At 46.1% G+C, this 21499-nt stretch overlaps 1 protein-coding gene across 1 annotated transcript in view; it reads right to left on the reverse strand.

Moving 5' to 3' along the window:
• Positions 1-21499, reverse strand: part of WRN (WRN RecQ like helicase) — a 983741-nt gene that overhangs the window by 63470 nt on the left and 898772 nt on the right. Inside the window, exon 24 of the mRNA XM_029601951.1 lies at positions 443-592. Coding sequence (XP_029457811.1) covers positions 443-592 — 150 coding nt within the window. The remainder of the gene's footprint in view (positions 1-442; positions 593-21499) is intronic.

The raw sequence follows: 21499 nt of genomic DNA on the forward strand, positions 1-21499 counted from the left end.
TTGATCAGACAAACGGTGTCAACTATAAATGACTGTATCTGGCGATACCTTTTGTGTCTATATTGTTTAGTTTCGACAGGTTCGCAATTTTTGCTCTTTGTTTTTTGTTAACCTATTCTTAATTCATCAATGTCAAACAAATATCTTCATATAAACAAACTTAACTTCAGCTATGTTACAATTTGTTCTTTTTTTGTTTTGGCCTAAGGACTAGAGATATTGCTTAGTACTATTTTCAAAATTTAAATATGATTCTACAACTATATGTGAGAATCTACAATCAGAAATATATTTAGCATAGTTAGGAAAAAAAAGCAGGACATTTCTCTCCTACCTACCTTTTACTGCTATGGCAATGAATCAATTGAAACTTTTTAAAATGAAATGAAATATAAGTGTTTGGCTTGACATTAATTTGGCTCCATAGTGAAGCATGTGTTACCTGTGACTGGGGATCTGCAAACAGTTCCTCGGAGTCTGCATCAAGAGTTGGCTGATTCCAGGATGCTAATTTGATAGAGGGAAGATTTGGTGTGCTAGGCTCTTCCAGACTGGAGTCAAAGGGCTGTTGGATATTAGTCTTAACAGACTTCTAATTTTATAGAAATAAAACAGTGTTACACTTGAAGAATACTACATCTGCTTTTAAGTGTAATAAATAACATGAGCTTGCATTTGTTTAAAGTTATCCTCTGCAAAACCATTTTCATTCATTCAATTCAAACTATTTTCATTTATCATTCAAATAGCACAAATATTTCTTCATGGCACTGAAGACAACAATGAAGTTTCAAAGAAAGAAAATTATTTTCATTCCCATAATTGTGTCAGAAATTGTCTTTTTCTCTCTTTCTTTTCCCAACCACTTCCTCACAAACAGCAGAAGTCGGATCGCCAGGTGCAATTTACTGTTATCAATACAATGAGGTATAAATCAGGAGCAAACCTCATTTGAAACTTGCTGAGTTCAGAATTAAGTAATTGGAGGCAATGACTGAACAAATGTCATTACATTAAAAGCCTTATTATTGCAGAGAATATGCTTATAATGTAATGTGTTTTATATGTGTAAATGCAATTTACCTGTGTAAGTGGGTTTTTGAAAATTGTTACAATATATGCCATTCAATTGTCAATATGTTTTACCTATATTAATTGCATATTAAATGGATTTTGAAAATTGCTATAATAGCATATTACATTTACATGTGTAACACCTTTGAAAACTCACCCGTTTGCTTGTAGGGAAATTCTGAACAAGTTATCAGGTTTTGTAACTTGACCAATAGTTAAGAAAATTCCTATAGCATTTGTCAATCTTTCTGAAGTATCTGTGTGTGTGTGTGTGTAAACATATATGGGGGCCATATTTGTTATTAACTGGCTAAATGCCAACTTTTGAATATTTTAGGAACTTATTCAGTTAAAATATAGTCATATAATGTAGCAGCGTTCCATGGGTAAACTAACAGCCAATTTTCAGCTACTGTATATCTAGCTATGTTAGTTGGATAACTTTAGGTCTGCCTTGGAGCAGTCCTAACGTTATCCAGTCGAGTGTGGCTGGATAACTTTAGATTGAATCAGCTATATCAAAGGAATATGGCTTGTGAGTGGCACAGTGTTGTAAAAAAATAATAATTAAAAAAATAAAAATAAAAATATATATATATATATATGTGAACATGTGGGCCTGTGACTCGATTCCAGAGCCCTACCCAATACTTTACAAATGGCCTTGCCAGGCCAATGCCCTCCCCCCTTCCAAATCCCTCCTAAAGCAGCATCCTTTGATTACATCAGTAGGCCCCCGACTATTTAAGGATCCCCTTGACAGCTAGCCACCACCTCAGTAATGAGTCCCCTTGCCTAGTCAGCAGAACATGTTCCTGCCTTTTGTCCAGCCTTGTCTCGTCCAGTTTGTCCTGCTTTGCCTCATCTAGCCTGCCAGCTTGCCTGGATGAACCTTGCCCTGTTTCTGTCCTTGCCATGTCTCTGTTGCCTCACCCTGTCTGCCTGCCTTGTCCTTACTTGCTGCCTCTCCTGACTCTTGGCCCATCTGTGGGCTCTCTCTTGGATCACCCTCGAGATTGCGGGGAACAGAGCTGGTTTAGGCAAACTCCAGCCTGTCCCAGACCAGTGTGTGTTCATCAGCTGTCAGCGTGGGCCTACTCACGAGGCAACATCAACAGCACAAGGGCTCACAATCCTTACAGGTTGCTGAGGTCATAAGCTTGGCAGACACATCTCCAGCCCAGGTTATTGCCGGATTGGCAATCCAAGTGCAGTAACAATAAAACCAACTAAATTCCCTGGCTAGTTTCCTCCAAGGTTTAACCCAGCAAGCCCACCAGCAGCTTAACCATGTGAATGGATTACTTCAGTCACATGGTAGTTGGATGCCGTGCAGGCCCAGCTACCAGCTCCAGCACCTGCTCTGGTGAATCATCCACTCATGCTTGCCTCAATTCTGGTCGCCGCATCTCAAAAAAGATATAATTGTGATGGAGAAGGTACAGAGAAGGGCTACCAAAATGATAAGGGGAATGGAACAACTCCCCTATGAGGAAAGACTAAAGAGGTTAGGACTTTTCAGCTTGGAGAAGAGACGACTGAGGGGGGATATGATAGAGGTGTTTAAAATCATGAGAGGTCTAGAACGGGTAGATGTGAATCGGTTATTTACTCTTTCGGATAGTAGAAAGACTAGGGGGCACTCCATGAAGTTAGCATGGGGCACATTTAAAACTAATCGGAGAAAGTTCTTTTTTACTCAACGCACAATTAAACTCTGGAATTTGTTGCCAGAGGATGTGGTTAGTGCAGTTAGTATAGCTGTGTTTAAAAAAGGATTGGATAAGTTCTTGGAGGAGAAGTCCATTACCTGCTGTTAAGTTCACTTACAGAATAGCCACTGCCATTAGCAATGGTTACATGGAATAGACTTAGTTTTTGGGTACTTGCCAGGTTCTTATGGCCTGGATTGGCCACTGTTGGAAACAGGATGCTGGTCTGACCCAGTATGGCATTTTCTTATGTTCTTATGCCTGTTCGGATCTTGGAATCCCTACCACATCTTCCATCACCTCCCAGGTACAATTGTGAGCCAAAGAGATGCAGAGGGTTCCTAAACGTATATAAGATGTACTTTGAACTTCCCAGACCATGTCAATGTAACATAGTGGATGGCCCTGCCCGAGCCTGGGCTTTCCCCTTGCAGGAATGAAACGATCCACTCCTTAGAAGTCTTGAGAACTTTGTATGACAGTTTTGCCTGATTTTTGATAAACCTGGTTGTGTCTTGTCTGCAGCCACAGAGTTGTTATGTATTTGCCAAAGCACTTGTACCATGGGAATCTATGCAGTGGAATTTTGCACCCTGGCCTCTGAGCTAGGCTGGGGTGAGGACAGTCAAATATCCATCTTCTGGAAAGGGTTAGCTGGGAGAATATAGGATGAGCTGGCAGGTTGGGATCTTCCACCTTCTCAGGAAGCACTCATTGACCTGGCTATCCATGTGGATTTAAGGTGCCAGGAACAAGCTCAGAGAAGACAATATCCCACCAACCGGTCCATTTGGCTACTGACTTCCAGCACCCTCTGAAGCCCACCTTGGATCCTATGATGGTTAATGCCTGCGAAGAACACATGCAGTTGGGTAGAACTCGGCTCTTGGAGGAAGAGAAATGGAGGTGAAGACTGCATAACCTCTGTCTCTACTGTGCCACGCAGAGACATTTTGTTAGCTGCTGTTCCAAGAAGATGGGAAACCCTGTCGGGAAGTCAAGCAGCCCCCTCACCACAGCCAGTGGTACCTGTGTGCCTTACCTTTGGGAACACACTGTTCAGACTGAGGCATTACTTGATTCTGAAGTGGGGGAAATTTCATCCAGGAGTCACTACTGTGCCAATATAGCTGTCTACCACCACCTTGACACAGCCCACACCATTTCTTCAGTCTATGGCAAGCTCCTGCCTGGCTACGTGATCTTGCAGATTGGTTTACATCAACAAGGCTCAAGGTCTATACACTTCCTAACGGGCCGATACAGTAAAAGTCACGGGAGAGCGGGCGAACGCCCGCTTTCCTGGCACGTGCACAGGCCACTCTCCTGTGCGCGCGATTCTGTATTCAAATGAGGGCCCGCGGCAAAAAGAGGCGCTAGGGACACTAGTGCATCCCTAGCGCCTCTTCTTGGACAGGAGCGGCGGCTGTCAGTGGGTTTGACAGCCGACGCTTAATTTTGCTGGCGTCTGTTCTCAAACCCGCTGACAGTCTCGGGTTCGGAAACCGGACACTGGCAAAATTGAGCGTCCGGTTTTCAACCCGCGAGCCTTGGGCCAATTTCAATTTTTTTTTTTTTTTTAAACATTCGGGACCTCTGACTTAATATCGCCATGATATTAAGTCAGAGGGTGCACAGAAAAGCAGTAAAAACTGCTTTTCCGTGCACTTTCCCGGTACCCAGAGAAATTAACGCCTACCTTTGGGTAGGCGCTAATTTCTGACAGTAAAATGTGCGGCTGGCTGCATATTTTGCTTTCTGAATCACGCGAGAATACCTAATAGGGCCATCAACATGCATTTGCATGTTGCGGGTGCTATTAGGTTCGGGGGGGTTGGACGTGCATTTTCGACGCGCTATTACTCCTTCCTGAATAAGGGGTAAAGCTATCGTGTCGAAAATGCCCATCCAATCGCGGGTTAACAGTGCGCTCCACTGGAGCGCACTGTACTGTATCAGCCTGTAAGTCAGTCAACCCTGTCATTCTCAGGTTACCGGGCTCAGATTCCACCAACCTTTTATTGAGTGGTCTACATTTTATTACCCATTGCAGCCCTTCTTGCCAGGAGCATTATGTCACTTGATTCTTGCCTCCGGTTACAGCAGCTCAGACCACCTTGCCTGATCTTCCAGGTCTGCCACTCCAGTAAACATTACTTACCAACCTATGCCATAAGCAATTACCAACCTACGCGTAAGCAATAAATTAAAACCTTGTCACATTGCAAATCTGCTGCTTGCCTGGATTTCAAGTCCTTTGTTGTGGAGGTAAATGCCACTGCCAAGAAGGCAGGAGCTGTCCTCATTAAAGACAATGACCCAGGGACCCATGAGCCATGCATTCTTCTCTCCGAAGGATCCTCTCCTGCAGATAAGGATCAGCCAGCGGATGCTCTTTCATGTTCTTCCAAAGCCAAAGTATTCTTAGAACTCTCTCTGAAACTCTTGTTGAACCTCCCGGGTCCCCAGATGGTAAAACTAGCCCATCAATATTCTCCCCTGAAGCTGAAGACAAGAGGCCTGGGGAGGGGTTTAGAAAGGGGGATTACTGTTGCATTTGCCTCTGGCAGCAGGCTGCTCCAACCAGCTTCACTCACTCCAAGATGCCGCTCCATGCTCCAACCCTCCCCTGGCCCTTCTTAGGTGCACGCTGATCCTTAAAGGGCCTGCAGTGGGAAAAACCCCACAGCGCCCTTTGATAATGTCAGAAGGATGCGACTATTTAAGGACTCCCTTGCCAAACAGCCAGTGCCTCAGCAACAAGTCTCCTGCCTAGCCAGCAGAAAGTTTTGCTTCTGCCTCGCCCAGCCTTGCCTTATAAAGCCTGTCCAGCTTGCCTCATTTTATATTATTTACTTAGGCATTTTATATACCATTATTCCAAAAGAAGATCACAACGGTTTACATTATTAGGGTTCATATTCACGGTCAAGGATCATATGCTTTGTGTTAATGTTCACTCTTCAAATTCAACACCATAGAGAATACATATTCTAGTTAATAAATATACATTATCATGGCTATCATAGAAATTCCTATCTAATTTAGTGCATATTAAATTCATTCTAGGTCTAAATAACAATGAAAATAGATTCTAATCATACTGGTCATTTACTATATATAATGATTGTTCAACTAGCATTGTCTCTTGTATTGTTAATGCAATAATCAGCATTATAGATATTTACATTAAATCATAAGTCTTGTTAAACAGCCATGTTTTCAGTGCATGCTTGAAGTTCTTTTTTTCTGTTATCTGAAGTAATGCCTCTGGAAGACAGTGTGGGAGTCTTGCATTGTTAACAGAGGGGCAGATTTTAAAAGGTACGCGCTAGGTATACATTTGTGCGCGCATGTTATAAAAATCAGGAGTCGGCGCGCGCAAGGGGGTGCACACTAGTGCGCGTGCCGAGCCCTTGGGAGACCAGCTGGCTTTCCCCGTTCCCGCCCCCCAGCCCGAAAAAAAAACGAACCCCGTACCTGCAGGCGCAAGATCCCCCGGCACTGCCACTGTGCCTGAATCCTCAGCCATGCCTCCCGCCCCACTCCTGGACCGCTCCGCCAAGCCCCGTCCCACCCATTCAGAAAAGTATTCCGGGCTTTACGCGCGTCACCAAGCCTTTTGAAAATATTTTATTTATTTATTTAAATTCTTTTATACACTGTCGTTAAGCTGGGAGCCATCACAACAGTTAACAATGAGGCACATAAATTAATGTTGCTATGTGTTTATTATACCAACTAGACAGATGCCTGTAAGTTACGGTACAGAGTTTCATAATAACTATAGGGTGATAAGTGCGATAGATATGCTTAGATTTATTAGAACAGTTTTTAACAGTGTAAATCCACCTGGATTTACGCGCGTAGGGCTTTTAAAATCTGCCCCAGAGGTTTTAGTTGATGCAGAATTCTCAACTTGTAGTATCCTGTTTTGATTAGTTTGCTTATATGCTTTTTCATAGTGAAGTTCTCATCGATTTGAATTCCCAGGTCTCGAGCTTCATCTGATTGAGTAATATTGGTAATTCCTAGATTTAGGGTTAGCGGTTTGAGTATCGAGTTGTCTCTCCTTAGCCATATAATTTCTGTTTTTATTTGTGTTAAGAGTTAGTTTCATTTGGGAAAGAAGTTGTTGTATGGCTGTGTGTTGTATGTTGACAGGGTAGCCTCAGTTTTGTTTTTTTTTAATATTTTATCAAAACGGATGTAGAATTTTATATCATCTGCATATAGCAGTGATGGCCAACCTTTTGAGCTCAGTGTGTCAAAATTCATAAAAAAACCGAGCATAACTCGGGTGGTGTGTCACTTCTAGAAAAATCCATAATTTTGTGATATTTGTAGCTCTAATCAATAACAAAAAGTTATAATTTTAATATGTACTGTATTTATTAATAAAGCAAAAACAAATAATTCTTTACCTTACCTGCTTAGTGACTTTTTTGTTGCTGAATTTCATTGGCTAAATCTTCAATTGAAGTTGGTTATTTCGTACACTTCAAGTCCAAGCAAGCGTTACAAACTTCATCTGTCAGTCGGTTTCTTTTATTGGCTCCCATTCATTTTCACACCACTCCCTCCCCATCCCCCAGGCATGCACACATTCATTCTCACACACACAGACCCCCAGGCAGGCACCCATGCATTCACACACATACACCCCCAGGCAGAGTCCCATTCATACACATGCACACACTAAAGGCAGACCCCCCTCTCTTTTGCCAGCAATCTCGGAACCTCTCTCATTCCTCTGCTGCCACTGTCACTGCTGCCACATGGCTATTGGGGAGGTGCCGATTGCTGCTACTGACACTGAAGCCCATTCTGCTGCCTCCTCTGTGCAGGCCCCGTGGGCTTCCACTTTCTCCATGCTGATCTCGTACATTGTGAGATCCGTAGAGAAAGTGCTATTCTTGCACATTCCCAAAGATTACATGAGCCAATCACTAAAAAGTATTTTTTTTTTTTGCCTTTGCTGTCTGATCTTAGTTTTCTAATTGGTTGGTCACAGGCTTTTTTTTTTCCACCTTCCCTTTCTTATTTTTTTGCCATTTCCTTTTATATTGTCTTTTTCTGTTTCTTTTCTCTCCATCTTCTTCCCTCAAACACACAGTCAGGTTCTCATTCTCACATGCATTTCTCTTTCTCACACACACACAGGCTCTCACTGGCACATGCTCTCTCTCATACAATCATTCATACACACAGGCTCTCACTGGCACATGCTCTCTCTCATACAATCATTCATACACACAGGATCTCACTGGCACATGCTCTCTCTCTCTCACAAACACACAGAGGCTCTCACATGCTGTCTCTGCAAACATTCAGGTCTTCACTCCCACACACAGTCTCTCAGCTCATCTCAAATAGGCACACTTACACACTCTACAGACCCTCATCCTCTCTCTCACCTCTGGGCCTCCTCTTCGCGGGTCGCCGCAGGATGGGCTCTGCAGCGGCCCTGATCTTCTCGGGCCACGGCGGCCCTGCTACCGGGCCTCTTCCTCTTCTCAGGCCGATGCGACTTGGAATTCGCGGCGGCCCGTAAACGAAAATGCTGCTCCTCTTCTGCACGCGCTGATCCTTCACTTCCTTCCTGCCCACGCGGCTCGGGCAACGTTTACTTCCGGGGATGCACAGGCAGGAAGGAGGAGGAGCATCAGCGCGTTTAAACGCGATCTTTGTCTTGAGCCTCATCTCTGCGCCGCATGAGCCTCCCTGCGCCCGGGGGCATTGGTGGAGGGGTCCGGAGGGTAGGGGGATACTAAAAAAACAAATTTTAAAGGGTTGGCGCAGCTGAAAAAGAAAAGGCTCAGCACAGCCGATAAAAAAAAAAAAAAATTCCCGATAGTCCTTGAAACGCTGCGCGTGTCAGCAAAAACGTCTCGGCGTGTCATAGGTTAGCCATCACTGGCATATAGGAAGAAGTTGAATCCTAGATTTGTTAGTAGAGTGCATATAGGGGCGGATTTTCAGAGCCCTGCTCGCGTAAATCCGCCCAAAACCGGGCGGATTTACGCGAGCAGGGCCCTGCGCGCCGGGAAGCCTATTTTACATAGGCCTCCCGGCGCGCGCCGAGCCCCGGGACTCGCGTAAGTCCCGGGGTTCTCCGAGGGGGGCGTGTCGGGGGCGTGTCGGGGGTGGGCCCGGTCGTCGCGGCGTTTCGGGGGCGTGTCGACAGCGTTTTGGGGGCGGGTACGGGGGCGTGGCTGCGGCCCGGGGCGGTCCGGGGGCGTGGCCGCGCCCTCCGTACCCGCCCCCAGGTCGCGGCCCGGCGCGGAGGCCCGCTGGCGCGCGGGGATTTACGCCTCCCTCCGGGAGGCGTAAATCCCCCGACAAAGGTAAGGGGGGGGTTTAGACAGGGCCGGGCGGGTGGGTTAGGTAGGGGAAGGGAGGGGAAGGTGAGGAGAGGGCAAAGGAAAGTTCCCTCCGAGGCCGCTCCGATTTCGGAGCGGCCTTGGAGGGAACGGGGGTAGGCTGCGCGGCTCGGCGCGCGCCGGCTATACAAAATCCATAGCCTTGCGCGCGCCGATCCAGGTTTTTAGCAGATACGCGCGGCTCCGCGCGTATCTACTAAAATCCAGCGTACTTTTGTTTGCGCCTGGAGCGCAAACAAAAGTAGGCTATTCGCGCGCCTTTTAAAATCCGCCCCATAGGCAGGAGATAGATGTTGAACAGGATGGCTGAGTGCGCTGAACCTCGGGGGATGCCTGTATAGATCACAAAGGTGTCTAAGATTTGATTACCTAGTTTGACTTGGAAAGTCTTATCTTTTAAGAAGGAAGAGAACCATTTAATGATAACATCATGAGAGGCTTCGACAGTGGTAAATATTACATCCTTGTGATGCTAGACCTCTCAGCAGCCTTTGATACCGTGAATCATGACATACTTTTAAATAGATTAGATGAAATAGGATTAAGCGACAAAACTATCAAATGGTTTAGATCATATCTAAGCAACAGATATTTTCAAGTACAAATCAAAGACATGATGTCAGAAAAGATTAACCTTCAAACAGGAGTACCACAGGGGTCAGCCCTATCGGCCACACTCTTCAACATATATCTCTTACCATTATGTCACCTACTGGCTGGTATAAGAATCACACACTATATTTACGCAGACGATATCCAATTAATAATACCCATTGACAACACAATTGAAAAAAACACTAAAAACAGCAAACATGTATCTAGATATCATCAAACAACTACTAAACCAAATGGACCTAGTAATTAATATTGAGAAAACAGAATTTATACATTTAGAACGAAAAAAGACGGAGATCATTCAGAACCTAATTATACTCAACAACAACCAAAAAATTGAGTTAGCAGACAAAGTAAGGAATCTTGGAATAATAATTGACACGGAACTAAGCTTAAAACAACATATATCTCTAAAAGTAAAGGAAGGCTATGCTAAACTCATGGTGCTTAGACGACTTAAACCACTTCTAACAACTGCCAACTTTCGATCAGTACTGCAAGCGTTGATCTTTGCAAGCACTGATTACTGTAACGCACTCCTACTAGGGCTACCATACACTTCACTAAGACCACTTCAAATATTACAGAACACAGCTGCCAGAATCTTGACAGGCAAATGGAAAAGAGATCACATCACAGAAACACTGAAGGAATTACACTGGCTACCCATTGAACAAAGAATTCAGTAAAAAACACTCTGCACCATACATAAATTAATACATAATGAAAATGCAGAATGGCTGAACACAGCCCTTCGTGTACACGTCCCAAACAGAAACCTGAGATCAGCCAACAAAGTACTTCTTACTATCCCATCAATCAAAACAGCAAGACTAACACAAGTGAGAGAAAGAGCACTATCCCTGGCAGGACCCATACTATGGAACACCATGCCCTTGGAGTTAAGATTACAAAGTAACATCAAAACCTTCAAAAAAAATTTAAAAACCTGGCTCTTTAAAGTAGCCTATCAAAAAGAGAAAGGAGAATAGCACCCAGGGGAATGCAGGTACAAACAAAACAATGGAACAATAAACACATAACCAAAATCAATATGTGTATTTTATTTGTGAACCAGTCAAGTTTCATTTGTAGTTCATCAATAAAGGTTAAAAGTACAATGAGAAAGCTAATCTCATATCCTAATCTGATATAATAAGAAATGGACATGACTCATTACACTCACCAATTAATATTATTTACAAACTATGTTACCGATCCTTAATGGCACCTGTTTAACTTAAAATACCATAGCATAATTTTTATGTGCCTTAATGTAAACCGTTGTGACGGTATCCACTGAACGACGGTATAGAAAAGTGTTAAAATAAAAATAAAAATAAATAAATTTCCACCTATTCCAATTTCATTCAGCTGGTGGCATAGCAGGGGTGTGGTCAACAGTGTTGCATGCTGCTTTTAAGTCTATTAGTACTAGGATAAATGATTTAGTGTTATCAAAGCCTTGTAGCACAGGATCAGTTAAAGAGATGAGTAGGGTTTCTGTTGAGTGATTTTGTAAAAATTTGTGCTCCCTTGAGTCGGTCACATAATTCCATGATGAGGGGCATAGGATATTGATTTTTTCGTGTGATGGTATTCAGGACTTTGTCACTGACCTGGGAATCTAGTGCTAAAGGTAACTTGTTCTTCAACTGAATAACCTCATGCATACAAGGTGGAAATATCTGCATGTACAAGGACCCCTTGTCAGTCAACAAACACTCCCATTATCAGGGTTAACCTGACAGAGGAGATGACAACCCCTTAAGTGACTGCAAAATAGATTCAAGGTCTCTTTTGTGAGATCCCCCACCCCCTGATACATGTAGCCTGAAGGTATAAATGCCATTTGGAATGCAGAGGGATGAAGCCTTCCTCTCACTGGTAGAGTACTACCCAAAAATGACACTGATTGCAAAGCAAAAACATGCACATTGTAACCAGCAGGTATCAGAAGAAACACTCTCCCTCATGTGGGAGAAATTCCTTATCTGCTGCTGGGAGCAGAATTCCACAAAAGGGAATCCAATTCTAACACTGTGGGAAATATGAGTCCGGGACAGCTCCCCTCATGCCAGGAGGCATCTCCGCTATGCAGTATCACAAAGCGATAGCTTCAGTGCTCCTCCCAGATGGGCGCTTGGATCCAGTAGACAAAGAGGAAAACAACCAACAGAGGCAAAGTCCACCCAGAAAAGGAAGAGTGAAAACGGCCCCTTCTCCGAGTAGAAATGGTGTTGAGAGGGAACTTACTATGGTTGCCTTTTGAAGTTGCAACTTTAACTAGGTTGTCCTGATCCTGGAACTCCCTACTCCTTTTACGAGAGTTGGACATAGTTGCTCACCTGAGGCCCTAATGGCAACATAGCATTTTAGACACTACAGACACCATGGCAACAAGGTGCAGGGATGCAAGCAAAAGTGGACTAACTGAACCCTGCTGCTCCTCCTCTTAGCTGCTGGAGCAACAAACCTGCAATGATATGCACTCTGGCGGCCTTCCTGTTAAGGGGATCCAGAGCATATATTAATATGGGAGGGGGTCTGTAAAGGCTTGTCACCTCCCCATGGGGGAAGTATCCCAATTCTACAACCTAGGTATTCACCCCAAAATGATGGCCCCAAAGAGATCCCAGTGCACTGATGTGTTGTCCATGATGCCTTCTGTCATGCAATGATACACATACACACCAGTAGGCAGAAGTAATGGTGGCGCCTTTGTGCTTAACCTCAGCACTGACACTGCAGTGGCTTGCACCCCTGCAGCAGTGCTTTACCTTGCCATCAGTCGCACATATGCACCTGACATTGCAGCGGTAGTCCTAGTTCCGCATTGGCATAGCAGTCCACAGCCCTGCCATGGCATGAACTGGCACCAAAGTTGCCAGTATCTGCAACAGTGTACTGTAAACGATCTATCAATCAAGATATCTATGGTAGCGACAATCCTCTCATTGAGCACAGCACCCAATGGCGCCCATCACAAGGTCGCTGGATGGCACCTGTGGTACCACTTGTCATTGGCCCTTGAGCATGACCAGCAGCCCCTGCATTGGAGCATCTGGTCCAGGCAGCCCAATTTCAAGGCACACCTCGGAGTTCACACTAATGTTGCTTGACGCCATCTACACCCCGGTATGGTTCTTACCATGTTCGATGGTGGGTGCCATTGGCATGTATGGTGCTCCAGGCGCCCACCACATCACTGGTGCAAACTGCACCCCCGATGATGATGGCGACACTGACCTCCATGGCGCCCAGGCACTCCACTGTGTTTATAGCCTTGATATCTTGATGATGCCCTATGGCGTCAGAGCTCTCAAAGTGCTTCCACAGCATCACACATGCCCATGGTGCTCAAAGGCGTCAATGGCACTTGATGCATTGATGGCATGCAGAGCCTTGATGGAGTACATAGTGCTTGACAGTGTCGATGGCACTCAACAGGATCCACAGCACCCATGGAACTTGATGGCATAGATAGCATTTGCCAACATCAATGGCACCCCTAGTGCTTGATGGCCCTGAAAGTGTTCCTAGCCCTTGTTGGCTTCATTGGTGCTCAACTCTTTAATGGTGCCCACGGTGCTTAAAAGCAACCCTGGTGCTCACTGTCATTGTTGGCGCCCGAGGGCATTGATGGTACCCATGGTGCTCGACAACATCACTGGCACTGATGGTGTTCGACGGCATCCACAGTGCTCAATAGCTTCAATGGCACCCATGGCACTCAACAGCATCCTGGACGTCCCTGGCTCTTGCTGGCGTCGGTGCCTATGGCACTCAACACTAATCTTCCAGTATCTGACCATCAATGCATTGACTAGGACATGCATGGGAAACTGATTTTAGGCATGATGCAGCAGCAGAGCTGATTGCCCATACTCATGCTCACTCTCTCCTCCAAGAAGACTGTAATGTCAGAGTAAGCTGACAATTAGAAGGGGAGGCTGGGTCACCCAGTGCACCACAGATGAAGATTACTTGGACCCATGCAGATTAGTTCCCAGGAGCATGGGGAGGATGAGCTCTCCTCCCCATGGGAACGTTCCAGTCATGGATTCCTTTGCCGTCTGAGCTGCCATCAGTGCCCAGTGATTGTACGAAACTTCATGGAATTCCTGCCTAGATGTGAACATAGGTAAGTCCCCAGGCTAGAATCCTACTCAGACCTCACATGGACTGCAGACTGCCAATCTCATGATGCACCGACAGAAGCTCAAATTTCCAGATTTTACATTATTTCTTTATTTAGACATTTTATATACCATTGTTACAAATAAAGATCACAATGGGTTACAAAAGTAACATTCATATTATAAATCAGTATGTTATGGTGCAGACCCGTACATCTCCTTCGGGAGAGCCCTCCCGACACTATGCGCTCTCTTCTCACTGGCAGCATGTCCACATGCCGCGCCACACAAATCAGCCCGATGAGGCTCCTCCCCCCACGATGATGTTCCAGACCGGCCCTGCGCCAGCATGGGAAAAGCTGTTACTTAAACTGGCTCTTCAGCACCAGCAAATTCCTCGGCTACAGGCTTGCTTGTGCTGGTGCTCTTCATTTGGATTATCTTTTCTCCCTGTGACCTGGATTGACTTCATGGATTAATTGCTCACTGCCTGCCTCTGACTCGGACTGCTTCTTGGATTGTTTGCTCACTGCCTGCCTCTGACCTGGATTGCCTTCTTGGATTGTTTGCTCACTGCCTGCCTCTGACCCAGGCTGCTTCTTGGATCGTTTGCTCATTGCTTGCCTTGGACACGGACTGCTTCTTGGATTGTTTGCTCGCTGCCTGCCTTTGATCCAGACTGCATTTGGATCTCCCACCTGCCGCTCACCTCCGACCCGGACTTCGGGTGCATCCCGTGTCCTGACCACCTCTGCTGAACCTCATAGTGATTCTACTCAAGGTAAGCTGTTATTCTATAACTAGGGTCCACACTCCTAACAATTAGCCAAGGCCTCTGGGAATCCTTAAAGGATGAATTAGCTGGACAAGACCCACCAGACTCCCTGGAGGACTTGATCCGACTAGACATTCATCTGGATCTCCGTTTCCAAGAATTCTCCCAGGAGAGGGCTACATTTCGTCACCCAGTGTGCCTAGCACCTTCCTTCCTGCATCTTTTCTTCCCTCCTAAACCTCAAGAACTTCCGACCACCACCTAAGAATCCATGCAGATTGATTAGTTCAGAATCTCACCAGAAGAACTCCAGAGATGTCGTCAGCAGAATTTGTGCCTTTACTGTGCGGGAGCTGGGCATTTTGCAAAGACCTGTCCCTTGAAACCAGGAAACTCCCAGACCTAGGTTTGGTGGGAGAGGCCTCCCTGGGTCATGCGACTTCCTCTCCCCAGATACTAATTCTGGTGATGTTTTCCCTGACCAAAACTTCCCTTCATCTGCAGGCCCTTCTTGGGAGCAGCTGGGAATTTCATTGAAAAGCAATTGATTCAACTTTACCACATTCCCACAGAGCCTCTTAAGATGCCATTTCATCAGTATCCTGGCAAACAGGATTTCACACATCACCAGAATGATTACCATGACCTCGTGGGTCCTGCATCACGAGACTATTCGTCTTTACGTTCCACCCTTTTCAGTGAATCAGATCATCCTGGGTCTGCCTTGGTTGAGATTACACCAACCTAAATTGGACTGGGAAACTCTACAATTAGCTGCTTGGAGTCCCAAGTGTCACCATGATTGTTTGGTTGCTGTAAAACCTCCCTTACGTATTTCCCCCCTCATCAAATCCATTCTTCCTGGTCTACCACATCAATATTCTGATTTCACGAACGTCTTCAGTAAACAGCAAGCTGAGACGCTGCCTCCTCATTGTGACTATGATTGTGGGATTGATCTGCTTCCAGGAAACATTCCCCCTTGAGGAAGAGTCTATGCGCTTTCAGAATCAGAGATGGAGGTCATGAACCTCTATATCCAAGAGAAATTGGCCCGAGGCTTTATCAGGCCATCATTTTCCCCGGCAGGAGCTGGGTTCTTCTTTGTCAAGAAAAAAGATGGTTCACTGTGACCTTGTATTGATTATCGAGGCCTGAATACCATCACACGAAAAAATCAATATCCTATTCCCCTCATCACGGAATCATTTGACCGACTCAAGGAAGCACAAATTTTTACAAAATTGGATCTTTGGACAGCCTATAACCTGGTGCGAATTTGAGAGGGGAATGAATGGAAAACAGCTTTCAATACTCGAGATGGACATTATGAATATCTTGTAATGCAGTGTTTCAAACAATGGTGAATGATATTTTCCGTGATCTCCTTTATTCACACATCCTGGTTTACTTGGATGATATCCTTATGTTTTCTAAATCCATAGACCAACATTTCACCCATGTGCGGCAAGTCCTCCAAAGCCTCCATGAACACAAGCTTTTGTCAAGATAGAGAAGTACATGTTTCACAAGAAGGAATTACCCTTTCTAGGCTACATTATTTCCCAAACTGGCCTGCAGATGGACCCAGAAACAAACACTTAGGGCAATCCTGGACTGGCCTAAACCTATAGGCCTTAAAGTCTTACAACGGTTCTTAGGATTTTCTAATTACCATCGACAATTCATCCCTGCCTATTCAACTTTGGTCGCAACTCTCACAGCTATGACCAAAAAGGGGGCTGAGGTCCGTAATTGGTCCTCAGAAGCCATCAAAGCCTTCCAACAATTAAAAGAGGAATTTACTAAGGACCCTTATTTACAATGTCCAGATTCCTCTAAGCTTTTCTTTCTCGAAGTAGATGCCTCCATGCTAGGGGTAGGAGCTATCCTCTTACAACCATTAGAAGAGGGGAATCTGGTGACCTGTGCATATTTTTCAACGCCAGGACAACTGGTCTTCATTACTCCCTTGGGCAGAGATCTGTCATAATAATCACTGCACAGGCCACCGGGACATCACCCTTCTATTTGGTCTTCGGTCGACACCCCTGGATACCGCTACCCATTGCCACCCTGTAATCTTGCCCTACGGTTAAACTAGCCATCCAAAATCTGAAGGACTTATGGAAGGACACTCACGCCCTCATACAACAGGCTGCAACAAAAGCAAAAGAACAGGCAGACAAGAAATGAAGACCAGCCCTGCAACTTCAGCAAGGAGACCTAGTTTGGTTAAGTACCGTAACCTTAGACTACACATGCCTTCCTTGAAATTCGCCCCTCGCTTCATGGGTCCATTCCCAGTCAAGAAACAGATTGGAGAGGTCACATATAAGCTGCGATTAGCACCAACATTCCATATCTACAATGTATTTCATTATTTCCCTCCTTAAACCAGCGATCTTGTCCTGGCCTTCCAAAAAGCCTAAACAAGTCTCACCCGACGTTGTGGAGGAGGACACACAATATGAGGTAGAAGAAATTCTGGACAGCAGACAAAAAGGTCAATCATTTCAATACTTAATATCCTGGAAAAATCATGGTCCAGAGGAAAACTCTTGTGAACCAGTCAAGAACATACAAGCACCTCAATTAATATGTGTCTTTCATCGATGATTTCCCCTCAAACCCAAGCCTAAAACACAGAGGAAAGGACCTCGCGGAGGGGGTACTCTTACGACGCAGACCCGTACCTCTCTTTCGGGAGAACCCTCCCAACACTATACGCTCTCTTCCCGCCGGCAGCATGGCTGTGCGCCGCGCTGCATGAATCAGCCCAGTGAGGCTCCTCCCTCCACGCTGACGTTCCCAACAGGCCCTGTGCCAGCACGGGAAAAATTGTTACTTAAACTGGCTCTTCAGCACCAGCAAATGCCTCGGGTACAGGCTTGCTTGTGCTGATGCTCTTCATTTGGATTACCTTTTCTCCTTGTGACCCAGATTGCCTTCTTGGATTGTTTGCTCACTGCCTGCCTCTGACCCAGACTGCTTCTTGGATTGTTTGCTCACTGCCTGCCTCTAACCTGGACTGCATTTGGATCTCCCACCTGCCGACCCGGACTTCGGGTGGATCCCGTGTTGTGACCACCTCGGCCAAACTTCGGAGCGATTCTACTCAAGGTAGGCTGTTATTCTATCACTGGGGTCCACATTCCTAGCACAGCACACCAGGCATTAATATAAATCTACTGAGTTGTTCTAATATATATTAACTAAAAGTCTATGACATCAGGCTAGTAGTATAGGAATTATTATTTAACACTTTTCACAAGATAGTAATTTGTGTTGCGCTCGGGGGTGGACCCTTTGTCCTGGAACAGTGCGGGGACTGCAGAGTATGGAAGGAGACAGAGGCGGTGTAGAGTTTCACCACTGGAAGCCCGAGGTCCCCCTGGGAGGAGCCTGTAGGGATCCGGGCCGCTTGGACTTAGGTGGGTCTTGCAGGGTCTCCTGGGAGAATGGAAGTCCGGTGTGCCCACTGAGACTAGGGGAGCACTATCGGGTTTGAGGCTGAAGACAGGTTGAAGCAGAGAGAACCAGTATAATGATGGCGATGACAAGGCTAGGGACAGAGCCAGAATCAATGGACAAGGTCAGGCAGGCAAAGGTCAGAATCCAGAAGTCAGTCCGAGGGATGGTCAACGAAGCATGAGTCAGGAGCCGGAGGTCAGACAAGGTCAGGAACAAGCAGAGGTCTTTGGCAGGTGGCAGGCAGAGAGGCAAGTCAGGAACAAGCTGAGGTCTTTGGCAGGCGGCAGGCAGGTCAGGAACAAGCTGAGGTCTTTGGCAGGCGGCAGGCAGGCAGCTCAGGAACAAGCTGAGGTCTTTGGCAGGCAGGCAGGTCAGGAATAAGCTGAGGTCTTTGGCAGGCGGCTGGCAGGTCAGGAACAAGCTGAGGTCTTTGGCAGGTGGCAGGCAGGTCATTGCCAATAAGACAGTTCGGGGTAAGACCAGGGTGACGAACAGACGAACGTTGGCACAAGCAGGACTAGGAATCAGGAACAAGCAGGAACAGAACTGGAACAGAAGGATCCTGGAACGAGACTAGGGACAAGCAAGCAAGATACACGAACAAGGGCAATCTCAGGAAAAAACCGACCCGATTGCCAAGGCAAGGAAGTGAGGCCAGGAACTTCCTTTTAACATGAACTCAACCAGGGCGTGCTGTGGAACTAGGCCCCGTTCTGGAGCCTACATCAGAGCGGTTAGTGTGCACACGCCTAGGGGTGTGGCCTGTGTTGCTGAGGACGCCGAGGCTCGGTGTGAGGCCTGGCGCACAACCGAAGGCCCAGCAACCATTGCCATGGGACGCTGGGGCCTAGCTGGACTAGCGAGGACCGCAAGGAAGACTGAACTGGGACCCGCGTGGAACCTCGAAGGTGAGCAGTCCCATGCGCAGGATGGCCGCGCAATGGCTGCGGGCGGGGCACGTAAGAGTAACCCCCCTTCTAGGCCTCCCCCTACACGGCTGGGGTTTCTCAGGATTCTGTCTATGGAAGGTCTTCAAGAGATCCTTATCAAGGATATTCTGAGAGGGTTCCCACGAGTTCTCCTCGGCCCCATAGCCCTCCCAAGCTAGGAGATACTCCCATTTGCCTTGGCGTCGCTAGACGTCAAGGATTTCTCTTACCTGCAGAGAGGTATCAGGTTCTGCCGAGATGTGTGGAGCAGGAGGGTCTTTACGAGAGGGCCAAGACAGGACCAGAGGCTTTAGCAAAGACATGTAGAACGTATTGTGGATCCCCATGGACCAGGGTAGCTGGAGCTGATAGGAAACGACTCCCACTCTTCGGAGTATTGGGAAAGGACCAATATACTTCAGGGCTAGCTGGTGAGAAGGACATCAGAGACGGATGTGCCGGGCACTCAACCAGACTTTCTGGCCAGGTTGAAAGAGTGGAGCAGGTCATCGATGATGATCCAAGGTGCGTTTAGCATGCTCAGCAGCCTGTGAGAGTCGCTCTCTTACCCGAGTCCACACTTGGCATATGGTTTGTGCTGCAGGGGATGGAACCATCACAGGAACAAGAAGCAGCAGACGGGGTTACCTTCCGAAGACAACTGCAAATGGAGACACGTTGGTGGCTGCTGCAACGTGAGTGTTATGTGACAGCTTGGCCCAAGGGAGGAGGTCTGACCAATCATTCTGCTGGTCGTTTACATATGAGCGTAAAAACGTTTTCTTTTGTAATTATGTTTATTAAGGGTTTTCAAATGTGAATACACATATAAACAGAGTAACAGTGACAACAAAATATATAGATATCCATAACAGAATTGGTATCAAGCAATAGAGTAACAATCTGCGGCTTTGCCCCTCTTAAACACCCAAACTCCTATCCCGCCCCATTTCCTATCCCCCTCCCCTCCCCATCCCAGTTGCGTGTGTATGCAATGATAACTCCAGGAGACACAGAGTGTATGATTAGTCTTCAGGTAACAGGTGAGTGTCAGCCACAGCAAAAGGAGTAGGCATCAACTAAGGGCATATGCTAGCATCTGAGTGTTGAGCCTAGCTGAAAGATCAAAGAGACCAAACACAGTATAGAAAACCACCCTGCCCTTCATACGGGCTGCGTCGAAGGTCTCAAGTATGCCAGGAAAGGGGCCCATATGATGTCTTCCCCAGCCAAAGACGAAGATTGTTGGTGTCTACGTATGTAGAGTTCATGGGTGCTTAGCCTTAACATCTGGGTAAACCACTGATCCACTGTCGGCGCTGTTGTGTCAAGCCATTTGAGTAATATAGCTTTCTTCCCAATGAGCGCTGCCTTCGCTATAAAGTCAGAAATACCCTCTGCTCTGTTTTTTTTTTATCAGCAACATTGTGGAGCCAAACAACCATAAATGTGGGTCTAAGGGAAGCACACACTGCCAAATAGAGGCACAAAATTTCTGTATATCTTGCCAAAATGATTGGATCTGGGGGCACTCCCAAAAAACATGATAGTAAGAGCCAACCTTCTGATTGCATTTCCCACAGTAGGGGGAGGCGCTAAGACCAAACTGAAAGGCTCGCTCCGGGCTGATAAACCCCTGCCACAAGAATTTGAACTGGGTTTCTCGTAGATCCTCATTAATAGTAGTTGACTGGATCCGAGAAAAAGCCCGTAAGAAATCGTGGTAGCTCATTGTGAATGTGGGCCATAATCTCCATTTCGCAAATAAGGATTGCAAATACTTGTGGTCTAGACTTTTATCCCGCAATTCCTGATATATAGTAGATATAGTGGGAGGTTTAGCAGAAGTGCCGGAAAAAATATCCATAAGGGAAGTATTTCGCCTGGTGTCCCGCCAGTGCTGGGGGTACTTTAGCATAAAATGACGAATCTGTAAAAAAGCATAAAAATCCCCCTAGGAACGGAATACTGGTCCTGGAGATCCGAGAAAGTGTATAACACCCCGTAAGAGGATTTACCATTTGGTGAAGATATCGAAGACCCTTCCCATACCATCGCAAAAAAGGGGATATACCCCTACCCGGGGGAAAACGGGAGTTATTGACCATTTGCGACAGAAATGTGATACCCTGCTGTTGTTGTAGTAGTCTACATAGATGGGCCCATGTGGTCCTGCAAGTTCCCACCAAAAGGTGACTTTTTAAAAGATAGGAAACCTGCTTCTTCGGCATGTGGAGAAGGTCATTTAAAGACGAAACCCCATACCATGCAGTGAAAAGTGGTGTGGGGAGATATGTCAATGTGCTAAAAATCCAGTCCCGAATAATGCATAAATTACATGCTATGTTGTAGTGATCCAGGTTAGGGCAACCTAAACCCCTGATATTCGTGGGTTGGT

Source organism: Rhinatrema bivittatum, chromosome 1, assembly GCF_901001135.1.
Source record: "Rhinatrema bivittatum chromosome 1, aRhiBiv1.1, whole genome shotgun sequence".
NCBI lineage: Eukaryota > Metazoa > Chordata > Amphibia > Gymnophiona > Rhinatrematidae > Rhinatrema > Rhinatrema bivittatum.